The sequence below is a fragment of the Balaenoptera ricei genome, chromosome 15 (genome assembly GCF_028023285.1).
Source record: "Balaenoptera ricei isolate mBalRic1 chromosome 15, mBalRic1.hap2, whole genome shotgun sequence".
Classification (NCBI taxonomy): domain Eukaryota; kingdom Metazoa; phylum Chordata; class Mammalia; order Artiodactyla; family Balaenopteridae; genus Balaenoptera; species Balaenoptera ricei.
The window spans coordinates 82,633,345-82,648,390 of NC_082653.1; the positions used below are offsets into that span (position 1 = coordinate 82,633,345).

The following is a 15,046-nucleotide window of genomic DNA, read 5'->3' on the forward strand; positions in this document are numbered from 1 at the left end:
CTTTTCTTTTTTGTTCATCTTGGGTGATTTCCACTACTCTGTCTTCTAGATTGCTGACTCATTCCTCTGTATCATAAAATCTATTGATTCCTTCTAGTGTATTCTTTATTTCAGTTATTGTATTCTTCAGCTCTGTTTGGTTCTTTTTTTTTTAATGTATTTTATTTTATTTTTGGCTACATTGGGTCTTCATTGTTGCATGTGGGCTTTCTCTAGTTGCAGCGAGTGGGGGCTACTCTTCCTTGTGATGCATGGGGTTTTCATTGTGGTGGCTTCTCTTGTTGCAGAGCACGGGCTCTAGGCGCTCGGGCTTCAGTAGTTGCGGCTCAGGCTCAGTAGTTGTGGCTCACGGGCTTAGTTGCTCCGCAGCATGTGGGATCTTCCCACACCAGGGATCGAACCCATGTCCCCCACATTGGCAGGTGGATTCTTAACCACTGTGCCACCAGGGAATCCCTGTTTGGTTCTTTATATTTTCTAACTCTTGTTGAAATTCTCATGGTGTTCATCCATTCTTCTCCCAAGTTCAGTAAACATCTTTATGATCATTACCATGAATGCTTTCAGGTAGATTGCTTATCTCCACTTCATTTAGTTCTTTTTCTGAGGTTAAGTCTTGTTCCTTCATTTGTAACACTTTATCTCCTCATTTTGCCCAATTCTCTGTGTTTATTTCTGTGTATTAGGTAGGTCAGTTACCATTCCCAATCTTGGAGAAGTGGCCCTATGTAGGAGATGTTCTATGGGGCCCAGCAGCATGCTCCCCTCTGGTCACCAGAGCTGTATGCTCTAGGGGTGCCTCCTATGTGTGCTGCATGGGCACTCCCACTACAGTAGGACTGACTACTATGGGTGTGCCGGTAGGTGGGGTTGGCCCCTGGCCCAGTTGGCTACAAGGCCATGCCCTGTGTGGTGGCTGTGGGCCCACTGGACGGTGGGGTAGACTTCCACTCTGGTTGGCTGTGCAGCCTGGGGTGGGGCATGAGGCTGCTGCTGGCCTATTCCTATTGGCGGGCAGGGCCTTGTCCCCAGTGCTACTAGGCTAGAGGGAGGATTCCAAAATGGTGCTTGCCAGTGCAGGTGTTATCATGGCAGAATGAGCTCCAAAAATGGCTGTTGCCAATATCTCTGTCCCCAGGGGGAGTCCCAGTTGCCTTCTGCCTCTCTAGGCTGCTCTCCAATATCAGCAAGTGAGACCGACCCAGGTTCCTCTCAAGCTACTGCCTCTCTGCTGGGACACAGAGTGTGTGAGGTTTTGCATTTGCCCTCTAATAGTGGAGCCTGTTTCCTCTAGCCCTCTTGCTCTCCTGAACATAAGCCCCACTGGTTTTCAAAGCCAGATGTTCTGGGGTCTTGTCTTCCCAGTGCAGGACCTCTGGGATTGGGAAGCTTGATGTGGGGCTTGGACCTCTTACTCCTTGGAGAGAATCTCTAGGATTGTGATATTCCTCCCGTTTGTGGGTTGCCAACCTGGGGGAGTGGGTCCTGACTATACTGCGTTTCTGCCCCTCCTTTCCATCTCATTGTGGTTCCTTCTTTGTCTTTAGTTGTGGGAAATCTTTTCTGCTAGTCTTCAGGTCATTCTCATAGATAGTGGCTCGGTAGGTACTTTTAATGTTGGTGTATTTGTGGGAAGAGGTGAGTTCAGGGTTCTCCTTCTCCACTGTCTTGGCCACCTCCCCCCATATACATTTTTTTTTTAACATCTTTATTGTAGTATAATTGCTTTACAATGGTATGTTAGTTTCTGCTTTATAACAAAGTGAATCAGCTATACATATACATATATCCCCATATCTCTTCCCTCTTGTATCTCCCTCCCTCCCACCCTCCCTATCCCACCCCTCTAGGTGGTCACAAAGCACTGAGCTGATCTCCCTGTGCTATGCAGCTGCTTCCCACTAGCTATCGGTTTTACATTTGGTAGTGTATATATGTCCATGCCACTCTCTCACTTTGTCCCAGCTTACCCTTCCCCCTCCCCGTGTCCTCAAGTCCATTCTCTAGTAGGTCTGTGTCTTTATTCCTGTCCTGCTGCTAGGTTCTTCATGACCTTTTTTTTTTTTTTTTTTTTCAGATTCCATATATATGTGTTAGCATACGGTATTTGTTTTTCTCTTTCTGACTTACTTCACTCTGTATGACAGACTCTAGGTCCATCCACCTCACTACAAATAACTCAATTTTGTTTCTTTTTATGGCTGAGTAATATTCCATTGTATATATGTGCCACATCTTTATCCATTCATCTGTTGACGGACACTTAGGTTGCTTCCATGTCCTGGCCATTGTAAATAGAGCTGCAATGAACACTGTGGTACATGACTCTTTTTGAATTATGGTTTTCTCAGGGTATATGCCCAGTAGTGGGATTGCTGGGTCGTATGGTAGTTCTATTTTTAGTTTTTTAAGGAACAACATTAAATGCACCAACATTCTAATTTTAGGGGTCCCAGAAGAAGAAGAGAAAAAGAAAGGGACTAAGAAAATATTTGAAGAGATTATAGTGGAAAACTTCCCTAATATGGGAAAGGAAATTGTTAATCAAGTTCAGGAGGCGCAGAGAAAACAGAAAAATCCAAGGAGAAACACGCCAAGACACATATTAATCAAGCTATCAAAAATTAAATACAAAGAAAAAATATTAAAAGCAGCAAGGGGAAAATAACAAATAACATACAAGGGAATCCCCATAAGGTTAACAGCTGATCTTTCAGCAGAAACTCTGCAAGCCAGAAGGGAGTGGTAGGACATATTTAAAGTGATGAAAGGGAAAAACCTACAACCAAGATTACTCTACCCAGCAAGGATCTCATTTATATTCAACGGAGAAATTAAAACCTTTACAGACAAGCAAAAGCTAAGAGAATTCAGCACCACCAAACCAGCTTTACAACAAATGCTAAAGGAACTTCTCTAGGCAGGAAACACAAGAGAAGGAAAAGACCTACAATAACAAACCCTTCTGTATACTTTAAATCATCTCTAGATTACTTATAATACCTCATACAATGTAAATGCTATATAAATTGTTGCCGGCATGTAGCTAATTCAACTTTTGCTTTTTGGAATTTTCTGAAAATTTTTTTCCAAGTATCTTTGATCCACGGTTAGTTGAATCTGCAGATGCAGAGGGCCGACTGTATATATGTGTGTGTGTGTGTGTGTGTGTGTGTGTGTATACACACACACACACATGTGTGGGGCTCTATTTCCAGACTCTATTCTTTTCCATTGATCTACATCTATTCTTCACCCCTATACCTCACTGGCTTGATTACTTTAGCTTTATATAAGTTCTGAATTCAATAGTATGGGTCTCCAACTTTGTTCTTTTTCAAAATTGTTTTGACTTTTCCAAGTCCTTTTGTTTTTCCATATAAGTTTTAAAATCAGCTGGGCAGTTTCTACAATGCAGCCTGCTGGCATATCAATTAAGAATGCTTTGATTCTTTTGATCCATTTGGTAGAATTAATCTCTCAACAATGAGCCTTCTGATCTATAAACATGGTATATCTCTCCATTTACTTAGAACTTTGATTTCTCTTTTCAATGTTTTGCATATAGCTCCTGTCCCTTTCTAAGGTACTGCCTGGGCCCTAAGGAGGCACTGACATGCCTGCACCTCGTTTGTTCTCAGGCATCTCAACTTAAGCTTTTATTGGCCCCTTGTCACCCCTTCCTTGGAACATGCTGCTGTCAATCTTCCATCTCAGTGAATGGCATCTCCCCCTACTTAGTTGTTCAAGCTGGATAACTGGGCTTCACCACTGAGACCATCCTGATCCCATCTCCCCACAGCCAGAAACAACTCTGCCTCCAAAACACATTTTGAATCCATCCGCTTCTTTCCATCTACATTTTACCATCCTTGACTCAGACACCCCATCTCCCGCCTGGATTATGCAGTAGCTCCCTAATTGTTCTTACTTCTACTCTTACTCCCTCCCTCTCATGCAAGTGTTCTCTACCCAGAACCAGACTGATGTTTTTATAATGTAAATCTGATCATCTTACTGCTCTGCTTAAAACCCAACAAGGGTGACTACTACCCTTACAATAAAACCCAAATCCCTTTTTATGGGCTTTGCCTACTGCTCTCACTCAACTTGTTTCATGACCTTCCTTGGGCCTTGCCAACACCAAGCTCTTTTTAACGTTGGGGGCTTTGTACATATCTTTTCCTGCCTGGAATGGTCTCCCCACAATCTTTGCCTAGAGAACTCCCACTCATGTTCGGGTTTTATTTTAAATGTCATCTTGCAAATCAAAACCACGATGAGATACCACCTTACGCCTGTCCAAATGACTGTCACCAAAAAGACAACGAATAACAAGTGTTGTTAAAAATGTGGGGAAAAGGGAACACTTGTGCACTGTTGGTAGAAATGTAAATCGGTGCAGCCACTGTGGAAACATTATGGAGGTTCTTCAAAAAATTAAAAATATAACTGCCATATGATATAGGAATTTTTTACTTCTTGATATTTACCCAAAGAAAATAAAAACATTAATTTGAAAAAATATACCCACCCCAATGTTCACTGCAGCATTATTTACAGTAGCCAAGATCTGGAAGCAACCTAAATGCTCATCAATAGATGAATGGATAAGGAAGATATGATATATATATACATATATATATACATACATATATATATATACATATATATATATACATATATATATACATATATATATGTATGTATATATATATATATACACAATGGACTATTACTCAGCCATTTCAAAAAAAATGAAAATTTTCTATGTGTGACAAATGGGTGGATCTAGATGGTATTATGCTAAGTGAAATAAGTCAGAAAAAGTCAAATACTGTATGATCCCCTTTATATAGGGAATCTTAAAAAAAAAAGAAAGAAAACAGATTCATAGACAGAGAACAAATGGGTGATTACCAGAAGGGGATGGTGGGGGCAAAATAGGTGAAGGGGATTAAGAGGTACAAACGTACAGTTATAAAATAAGTCATGGGATGTAATACACAGCATAAGGAATAGGGTCAATAATATTGTAATAACTTTGGAGACAGATGGTTACTAGACTTAATCATGGTGATCATTTCATAATGTATGCAAATGTCAAATCACTATGCAGTACACCTGGAATTACCATAATATTGTTCCTCAACTGTATTTCAATTTTTGTCCCTTAAAATTTACCACCTTAACCATTTTTATGTGTATTTTGCCACAATAAAAAAAAATTGGGGAAAAAAAGGTCATCTCAGAGAGGCCTACTACTCCTCAGAGCACCCTGATCTTTTCCTTTTAAAGTCTGTAATGTCTGTTTATTTACTTTTATCCAAATAGCTTTCTGACCCACTTCATGGATGCTGAAATGAAGCTGTTTGAGGGCCCAGTTATGGAAATTCCAGGTGTCACTGCTCCCCCACCCCCACCAGGGTTTGAGTGGAACCTGAGGTCGAGAGCTCCCGTCCATGGCTGGGCCAACAGACCTAGCATCCTGTGCTTTCTTGTGTCCCCGTGTTGGGAAGGGAGGCAAGAGGCTCTCCTGGCTCCTCAACTCTGGCCCCTTCCAGCCCCCAGCTCATCCTGCCCAGCCCTTCCTTCTGCGTCCTGCTGGCGGAGCCCTCAGACACCCCTGGGACCGATTTCTTCTCCCTAGGTCCCAGCCGCCTCCGTTCACTGTTAAGGTCAGCCCCAGCTGGTGGGCGCCCCGACTGGGGGCGAGGCCGTGACGTTGCCCCACCTCTGCAGCCAACCCAGCAAGGGTGTGAGGCTCCCCGGACGCACAGGCGGCCCGAGGTCACACACCCGGCGGGTGGTCGTGATGCTCAGGGCCCCGCACTCCGTGTGGGCGCGCATCACGACTGGGCAGTGGCAGCCGAGAGTCCTAAGCCTAGAAAAGCCGACCGTCGCGGGCTACCGTGGGAGCGGGCGCTGGTCTGCGGAGGCCGGGCGGGGGCGCAGATGGGGAGCTTCAGGCCATGGGGACAGGCGGCGGGACCCGGGTGGGGCGGAGGGCTCCGGCGGGCTGGGAATGGGGACTGTGTCAGGGTCGGGCCAGGGGGCGAGCCCGAGGGTGGGTGCGGGCTGGACTGCAGAAGGAGGGCTCCGGGGCCGCAGAGGGGCAGAAGACTGGGGTGGGCGCGTTCTCAGGGACCCCCTGCTGGACCCGCAATGGGGTGGGGAGGGGGAGGAGCAGCTGACCAGGGCTGGGGGGTAGTCACGGGGAGGGAGGGTCCTGAGGGTGGTCTGGGGAGCGTCGAGCTCGGGTCCGGGCTCCGGGGTGGGCTCCCGGGCCAGCTGCGGTGGGACCCTTTAGAGGGGGTGGGGGGCGGGTTGGTGGCGCCACGCCTCCCCTCCTCCCCACTAAACATCTCTGCCTCCCAGCTGTGTGACCTTGGGCTCTGTTAAATGGGCTTCTAACACCCCGAAGTGGTAGGTGTTTTCAAAGTAGTAAATAAGATACTTCGTGCCAAGCTGCTTAGTACTTGGTCCTGGTTTACAATCTCCACACTCCCCTCAGGCCTTACCTCCCCTTATGTGAGGAGCAAAGAGAGCCTCTTAGAGACTAAGTAAACCACTCGGGGTCCCACAGCCGGGGAGTGGCCCCTGGGATTCCAAGCCAGGTCAGCTCAGAGCACAAGCCTTTTGCGGGATTCTGGCTGAGGGCGTGTCCTGGATGTCTGGTGGAGGTGCTGGGGCTGGTTCGGTCCTGTCCCTTTGGGCCAGTTCTCTCCCTCTTGGGCCTCGGTTTCCCCATGTGTTGAATGAAGGAACAGCAGAGCATGATCTCCACGACTGGGTTCTGAGGGGGGGGCCTGGATGCTGCTCTTGGGGGCCGTGTGCAGCCACACCTCCAGGGGCAGGGCCACAACTCTGGCTCTCTCAGCTGGTCCCTTCACTGCTGCTGGTTCTGGCACTTGGGACTGGGCAGTGGGGGGCAGGCCAGCTGCAGAGACTTCCTGGGTCCCGAGGATTTTGGTTTCATGTAGTGCAGGACCAGGCTGAGCTGTGGCCTCCTGAGCTTGTGGAAGGCGGGCTCAGGCTGGGGTGGGGTTGGGGAGGATGGAGTGGGGCCTCTCCCCTGACTCTCTGATGAGCAAGTGGCCAGGCTGAGGGCCTGGGAGCCCTAGAGCCGCCCCCTCTGTCCCATGAATAGTCTCTTCCTAGGGAAGTGAGGCTTCCTCCAAGGCCTCCCGTGAGCCCTGTTGCCCACACACCCCTGTGCTTGGTCTTGACGTGGTCCCAAGGCTGCCTGCCCTTGAGCTACCCCCTTCCTTACATCTCTCTACCTTCCTCGGGGACTTCTGCAGCAGTCCCACCTCTCTCCCTTGAACCCCCAGCCCTGCAGGGACCACTGAGCTGCCCAGGCCAGTGCTGAGGGCTCCTCAGAAGATGACGATGACCACGGGCTGAGGAAGGCAGGCCTGATGACCCTTAGCCGCCCCCTCGCCCTGTCTGGTTCATCCTCACCCCTGCGTGGTGTAGAGCAGGTGGCTTGATGGGGATGGGTTCTGGGAGCACCATGTCTGAGCAATGCCTGCAATAGTAAGCTGGGTTCCTGGAAGATTCTGTGGTTGAACATAGCCTCTGGGCAAGCCCTCCCTGAGCCAGGCAGAAGGAATGGTTCCTGGGATGGCAGGTGGTACTGCCTGGGGCTTTCCACATGCAGGACCAAGGAAGGGGCTGAGCGACAGCTGTCTCCCCCGACCCCCCGACCCCCCAGTATTCACCCTGGGTGGGTGCTGCCTTAGCCTGGTTCCAGGCCCAGGCCTCCCCCTGTCACCGGAATCCATCACGTTCTGTGCGGCCTTGCAGCTTACAGAGCCCTCTCACCATGTTGTCTCGTGTGGCAAAGGTGCGATGAGGCCCGGGCTGCTGGGCCTGCTTACAGAAGGAGGGCTGCTCCCGGATGGGAAGATGAGTGGGCGGGGGAGCGTGGGCTCAGTCCCTGTGTCTGAGAGGGCCTCTGCCTCCCCCTGACTGGCCAGCGGGCAGTAGTCCTGGTGCCCTAGTAACAGGAGAGGAGCCGGAGGAAGCCACTGTGGGCAGATCTGAGGTGGGTCCCCTGCCTCTGAATGTCCACTCTGCGGAGGGAGGGCATCAGGGCCCCACCCCCAGGCCATCTCAGGGAGCCCCTGTCCCAGGGACTTTTCAGGGTTGAAGCTCCAGAAGCCCTTGCTGCTGTCCTAGGACATAGTGGGATTTGAATATGGGCCATCCTGTCTGGGGGCCACCAGACCCCCAATCCTGTCTTCCCACCTGGCATCCCTCAGCAAGGTCTGCAGGGCCAGGAACCCCCCTGTCCCCTGTCAGGCAGAGGAGAGATCCCTATGCTGAGGCCCCCTCCCCCTCCGGGTCTAGCCTGGCCCCTGCCTCCCAGGGGGTTGAAACCCCTCTAACCTCTTAACCCCCCCGCGCCAAAGAAGAAAAGGCCCAGCCAAAGCCCAGGTTAGAGAAACCATTCTTGTTGGTGTAGTTATCAACCTCATCTGGGAGGGTTGGGGACTTGAAAACAGGAAACGACCTGGGATGGGGTTTTGTCACTTCACATACATACACGTGCGCCCACACGTGCACACGTGCTGACCACATCCACAGCAAGTGGGCCCTGGAGGGGTATGTGTGGAGACACTTACTGGAAGCCTGAGAACAAAACAAGCTGTGCAAAGACAGTGGGCCACCAGGACACACACCCAACAGAAGGGGGTCCCAGGGGCCCAGGAGAGGAGAAAGGCAGAGTGGACTTGGGGTCCCTCTCATCGAACTCCTAACGCCCCTCCATGGCTCTGCGCCCCAGACAGTCCGGGAGCGGGATGAGGTCGGTGCCGGCGTGGAGAGGCCCCTTTTCTGCTTGAGCGTAGAGTCGGTTCTCAACAGAGATGAAGCTGCTGCGAGCGGAGGCCGGCAGGGGTGCCCAGGAGACAGGGCTCTGGCTGGGGAGCGGCACCCACCCGGGCAGGGGCTGGGGTGGGAGGACCCGGTGCAGAGTTGCCGGGCTGAAGTAGCTGGTGTTGATGGTGGCGTAGGGGATGTGGAGAGAGGTCAGGGAGGCTTGGCCGGCTGCCTGCAGGGGAGACGGGGAAGGAGGCTCAAGTGAGGCTCCACCTCGTGGCCCCCCACCTCCAGCCCCTCCATTCCCCTCTCCAAAGCCATCCCCCTATCCTCACACTTGCTCTCCTCTGTGTCTGGGGGCTGCTGTGTCTGGGTGGCTGAAGCTTCATGACAGACCTGGGAGAGAGTTAGGAGGGTCAGAGGCAAAGCACGTGGCTGGCCCAGTGCCGTGGGGATTTGGATCAGCAGGGGCTGGGTCTCACCAGTGCCTTTGCCGACGCAGGAGGTAGAGGAGGTAGACGCAGCCAAAGAGAAGGACCCCTGCGACCCCCAAGATCCCAGCCAGGTCAGCTCGCAGCATGGTGGCTGGAGTAGGAGCAGGGAGCCCTGTGCACAGAGAGAGACATACCGGTTAGGTGCCTGGCACCCCCGAGTCCCTCCCTGTCCTCCCGGGGCCCCCTCTCCTCGTCAGCCCCACCTTGGTCTGGGTTGAGGGAGAGGTTCCCACAGGCCTCCTGGGAGCCCTCGGGGAAGGAAGTAAACTTGCAGCAGAAGGTGGTGTTGGGACTGGAGCTTCTCCCCTCAGACCCTTCCAAGGTGAGGGAGATGCTGGTTCTGGTTTCCCAGTGCGCCCGGCAGGCAGGGTTCCAGTGTTGGGTGCCGAATTTTGGGTGCAACACAGCCAGCGTGGTCCCTCCGGCACCATCGGGGCCCCCGTAGCTCACAGTCACCAGGGAGATAGAGCCAGATCCCAGGAATCCACAGCGGACAGTGAAGGATGGGGACCCAGTGGCCTCCATCTGAACCTGCACCCACACCTCAGGAGTCCCTGTGGGATATAGGCACAGGAGCTAGGACCCGGGCCTGGGTCTCTGCCCCGTCCCCATCGCCTCTGCATCTCTCTGGCCCCCACTCACCAGCAGTGATGCAGAGAGTCAGCAGCGCCAAGAGCAGGCCCAGGGCCCGGGGCCTGTCCATGGCTCCCCTCTGGCCCGGGCTCTGGGGGCTGCCGTGGTGGGGACAGCACCTGTGTTTCCGGTCTCATCGCAGGAAGTTTTTACGTGTGAGCGGGCCCTAGGAGCGCTGCTTGGTGCTCTCCGCAAACCTGCCCCACTTCCTTCTCTGTCTTCCTCAGGGTGGTGAATCCAGGGTTGAGGACCCCCTCCCTCAGGAGACTTAAAGTGACATAGTGACAAGGTTTTCCCTGTCCCCAGGCTGTGCTTTAGTGTGAGCAGGTCGGTGGCTCTGGTTCCCTTCCCAGCCCTGCCTGTGGATACCAACCCTGGGCAGACTCTGGGGAAGGGCGGGAGGGGGAAGGGAAGAGACGCCACAGGGGGACCTGAGATGTCCTTTCCATGGGAGGGAGGGCCCCCCCGGTTTCTCCTTAGGAAGAAGGCCCTGACACCCCCCCCCCCTCACCCCCAGCTAAGGGGTAGGGAAGTGGTGGAACTTGGGGAGAGGAAGACCTGTAAGCAGGAGAACCAGTAGGGGAGCTACCTAAGAGGCAGGCACAGCTTGACCGGTGGCTTGCCTACGGAACTCTGCCCCATCTGCAGCCTTCCTCCCCACAGCTGAGGGCAACTGGTTTCCAGCTGCGAAGGCCAAAGGCGCATAGTCACCTGTGACTCTTCACGCATCTCCAGCCCATCACGAAATTCTGAAGGCTTCCCATCCTGACCACCTGAACTCTTCTTACCACTCCCACCTCTCGGACACAAGCCGTCTTTCCCCACAAAGTGTTGCTGTAAATTGCTTTCCTGTGTATGTTCGTTTACAGAATGAAAATTGACCAGCATGCTGCTGTAAGCAGTGACAAGTGATCAGAAGGATTTGTGTCCTGTCTTATCCTGTGCTGAGCTTGCATCTGGAGTGAGAGTAGCTTGGTGAGCTCAAGCTTAGAGCCATGGGCCTGTGTTGAGGACTCCTGTCCAGGGTGTGGTGAGAACTGAGAGGTGGCCCCACCTCAGGGCTGTGGTCCCCTGAGGCCTGCCCTGCACACATGCCCCTGACTCAGCATCTCTTCTAATCCTGTGCCGTTAGCCAGTCAGCCTCTTAAGTAAACTCTACCACCCCAGCCACACCTGAGAGGCTGGATAAGCAGGGCCTCCAGGCCAGTCACTTCACTGTTCCCAGCCCAGGTAGCATTCATTCTCTCAACCCTTTGAACTTCTCTCAGGCTCGGTGTGCCAGTCTCCAAACCTGACTCTGACCCACTCTCACCACTTCCTCCACTACTGTTCCTGACACAGGGGAGGCCTGTGCAAAACTCACCCACTTCAAGGAGGCCCAGCCCAGCGTGGGTGCCGAGCAGCTGGGCACGTGGGGCTGCCGACCTCAGTCTCCCTAGCCTGGAAGACCTTTATCTTCTCCCCAGTTTGCAAGGGCCATATCAAATCCCACCCACTCCAGGAAGCTGAACTGAGTGAGCTTTTCCTTCTTGGACAACCATTGCACAGATAGCGGGCCCTAGGTGGTGGCTCTTTTATTAACCTCCACATGGTCCAAGTACACATAGAGGAGCTCAGTACTGGGTGATCAATGGATGAATGAAAAGCCATGGCATGAAGTTAACTACTCACAAAACTTTCCATTTTTTTCAGTCTTGTAAGCCACGTTGTCCCCAGTAAGTTCTCATTGTATAAGATTCAAAAAACACAGAGTAGAAAACATTACTGTTCTTCACCAGCCTGCCCATTCCCTTTTCCCTCCCCATTTTAATTTTCAATAAGGCTAAAATTATCAATCTTTTATTGTTTCTGGATTTTGTGTATTGCTTAGGAGGGCCAAATTATAAAAATAACTTAATAGTTTTCTTTTTATGCTTAACTCTTATGAGAGTTTATTTTTAGCCCATGAATAATTTTAATTTGGAGGTGGTGTTATTTTACAGTTTAGGTGGACAGCCAGATGCCTTCAAACCACTTGCTGAATAGTCACTTGCCATCTTTTTAATTTATTATTATTATTGATGTATAGTTGAGTTACTAGTTTCAGGTGTACAACACAGTGATTCAAATTTTTAAGTAGATTATACTCCACTTAAAATTATAAAATATTGGCTGTATTCCCTGTGCTGTACAATCCTTGTAGGCTTATTCTTCTTTTTTTAAACTGAGGTATAATTAAGGTACAAAATTATACAAGTTTCAGATGTACAACACAGTGATTCACAATTTTACAGGTTATATTCCATTTATAATTATTATAAAATATTGGCTATATTCCCTGTATTACACACTAGATTGTTGTAGCTTATTTATTTTATACATAGTAGTTTGTACCTCTTAATCCCCCACCCCTATCTTGCCCCTTCACACTTCCCTCTCCCACTTGGAACCACTAGTTTGTTCTCTATATCTGTGAGTGCTTCTTTTCTATTATATTCACTAGTTGTATTTTTTAGACTCCACATATAAGTAATAACATAGAGTATTTGTCTTTCTCTTTGTTTGTTTGTTTATTTTTGGCTGTGTTGGGTCTTCGTTGCTGCGCACGGGCTTTCTCTAGTTGCGGCGAGCGGGGGCTACTCTTCGTTGGGGTTTGCGGATTTCTCATTGCAGTGGCTTCTCGTGTTGGGAGCACGGGCTCTAGGCGGGTGGGCTTCAGTAGTTGTGGCATGTGGGCTCAGTAGTTGTGGCTCACAGGGTCCAAAGTGCAGGCTCAGTAGTTGTGGCGCATGGGCTTAGTTGCTCTGCAGCATCTGGGATCTTCCCGGACCAGGGCTTGAACCCATGTCCCCTGCACTGGCAGGCGGATTCTTAACCACTGCACCAGCAGGGAAGTCCATCTGACTTATTTCACTAAACATAATACCCTCCAGGTCCATCCACGCTGTTGCAAATGGCAAAATTTCATTCTTTTTTATGGCTGAGTAGTTTTCCATTGTATGTATGTACACCACACTTCTTTATCCATTCATCTGTTGATGGACACTTAGGTTGCTTCCATATCTTGGCTATTGTAAATAATGCTGCTATGAACATTGGGGCGCTTGCATCTTTTCAAATTAGTGTTTCATTTTCTTTGGATATGTGCCCAGGAGTGGAATTGCTGGATCATATGGTGGTTTTATTTTCAGTTTTTTGAGGAACCTCCACACTGTTTCCACCAATTGGCTGCACTAATTTACCTTCCCAACAACAGCATACAATGGTTCCCTTTTCTCCACCTCCTCACCAACATTTGTTATTTGTGGTCTTCTTGATGCTACCCACTTCTGAAAAGTGTGAGGTGATAACTCATCATGGTTTTTATTTGAATTTCTCTGATGATTAGTGATGTTGAGCATCTCTTCATGTGCCTGTTGGCCAATATTTGTCTTCTTTGGAAAAATGTCTATTCAGGTCTTCTGCTCATTTTTAAATTGTTTTTTAAAAAATATTGAGTTATGGGACTTCCCTAGTGGTCCAGTGGTTAAGACTCCATGCTCCCAACGCAGGAGGCCTGGGTTCGATCCCTGGTTAGGGAACTAGATCCCGGATGCCGCAACTGAAAGATCCCGCATGCCACAACAAAGATCTTGCACGTGGCAATGAAGATCCCACGTGCTGCAACTGAGACCTGGCACAGCCAAATAAATAAATATATTTTTTAAAGTATTGAGTTATACAGGCTGTTTATAAATTTTGGATATTAACCCCTTATCAATCATATCATTTGCAAATATTTTCTCCCATTCAGTAAGTTGTTTTTCTGTTTTGTCAATGGTATTTTTTGCGGTGCAAAAGCTTTTAAATTTAAGTAAGTCCCACTTGTTTATTTTTACTTTTATTTCCTTGGCCCTTGGCAAAAGACTTAAAAAATACATTGCTATGATTTATATCAAAGACTGTTCTATGTTTCCTTCTAGGAGCTTTATGGTTTCCAGTCTTACGTTTAGATCTTTAATCCATTTTGAGTTTGTTTTTGTATGGTGTGAGAAAGTGGTCTAATTTCATTCTTTTACATATAGCTGTCCAGTTTTCCCAGAACCACTTATTGAAGAGACTGTTTTTTCCCCACTGTATATTCTTGCCTCCTTTGTCATAGATTGACTGTAAATGCATGGGTCTATTTCTGAGCTCTCTCTTCTTTTCTATTGATCAATGTGTCTGTTTTTGTGCCAGTACCATACCGTTTTCATTACTGTAGCTTTGTAGTATAGTCTGAAGTCACAGAGCATGATACGTCCAGCTTTGTTCTTCTTTCTCAAGATTGTTTTGGCTATTTGGGGTCTTTGTGTTTCCACACAGATTTTAGAATTATTTGTTCTAGTTCTGTGAAAAAAATGCCACTAGTATTTTGATTGGGATTGCACTGACCTTATAGATTGCCTTGGGTAGTATGATCATTTTAACAGTGTTCTTCTAACCCATGAACACGGTATATCTTTCCATCTGTGTTGTCTTCAATTTCTTTCAGCAGTGTCTTAGTTTTCCAAGTACAGGTTTTTTATCTCCTTAGGTAGATTTATTCCTAGGAATTTTATTCTTTTGATATGACTACAGATGGGATTATTTCCTTAATTTCTCTTTCTGATAGTTTGTTGCTAGTGTAGAGAAATGCAGCAGATTTCTGTATTTTAATTTTGTATCCTGCAACTTTACTGAATTTATTGACGAGTTCTAGTAGTTTTTTGGTGGCATCTGTAGGATTTTCTACATATAGAAAATCATTTATCATGCCATCTGCAAACGGTGACAATTTTACTTCTTCCTTTCCAATTTTGGTGTTTTTATTTATTTTTCTTTTCTGATTATTGTGGCAAGGACTTCCAATACTATTGTTGAATAAAAGTGGTGACAGTGGGCATCCTTGTCTTGTTTCTGATCTTAGAGGAAGTGCTTTCAGCTTTTCACTGTTGACTATGATGTTATTTGTGGGCTTATCATATATGGCATTATATCAAAGTATATTCTTATACCCACTGTGGAGAGTTTTTATCATAAATGGATGTTGAATTTTTTCAAAAGCTTTTTCTGCATCTATTAAGATGATTATATGATTTTTATGCTTTAATTTG

General features: G+C 48.5%; 1 protein-coding gene across 1 annotated transcript; it reads right to left on the bottom strand.

Moving 5' to 3' along the window:
* Positions 1–8,731: 8,731 nt before the first annotated feature.
* Positions 8,732–10,043, bottom strand: PVRIG (PVR related immunoglobulin domain containing). The gene is made up of 5 exons (XM_059897701.1): positions 9,963–10,043; positions 9,524–9,874; positions 9,309–9,432; positions 9,162–9,222; positions 8,732–9,058 (listed from the first exon to the last, which is right to left on the bottom strand). Exons 1-5 carry the CDS (start codon positions 10,021–10,023, stop codon positions 8,762–8,764), a joined length of 894 nt encoding a protein of 297 aa, XP_059753684.1. The 5' UTR covers positions 10,024–10,043; the 3' UTR covers positions 8,732–8,761.
* Positions 10,044–15,046: the final 5,003 nt, after the last annotated feature.

What these genes read in the sequence shown, in the direction of transcription:
- PVRIG (XM_059897701.1), bottom strand. Translation starts at nt 10,023, where the DNA reads ATGGACAGGCCCCGGGCCCTGGGCCTGCTCTTGGCGCTGCTGACTCTC. An exon ending in GACTCTCTGCATCACTGCTG is followed by an intron (nt 9,875 to 9,962) that starts GTGAGTGGGGGC and finishes TATATCCCACAG; the next exon opens with GGACTCCTGAGGTGTGGGTG. An exon ending in CTGCGTCGGCAAAGGCACTG is followed by an intron (nt 9,223 to 9,308) that starts GTGAGACCCAGC and finishes ACTCTCTCCCAG; the next exon opens with GTCTGTCATGAAGCTTCAGC.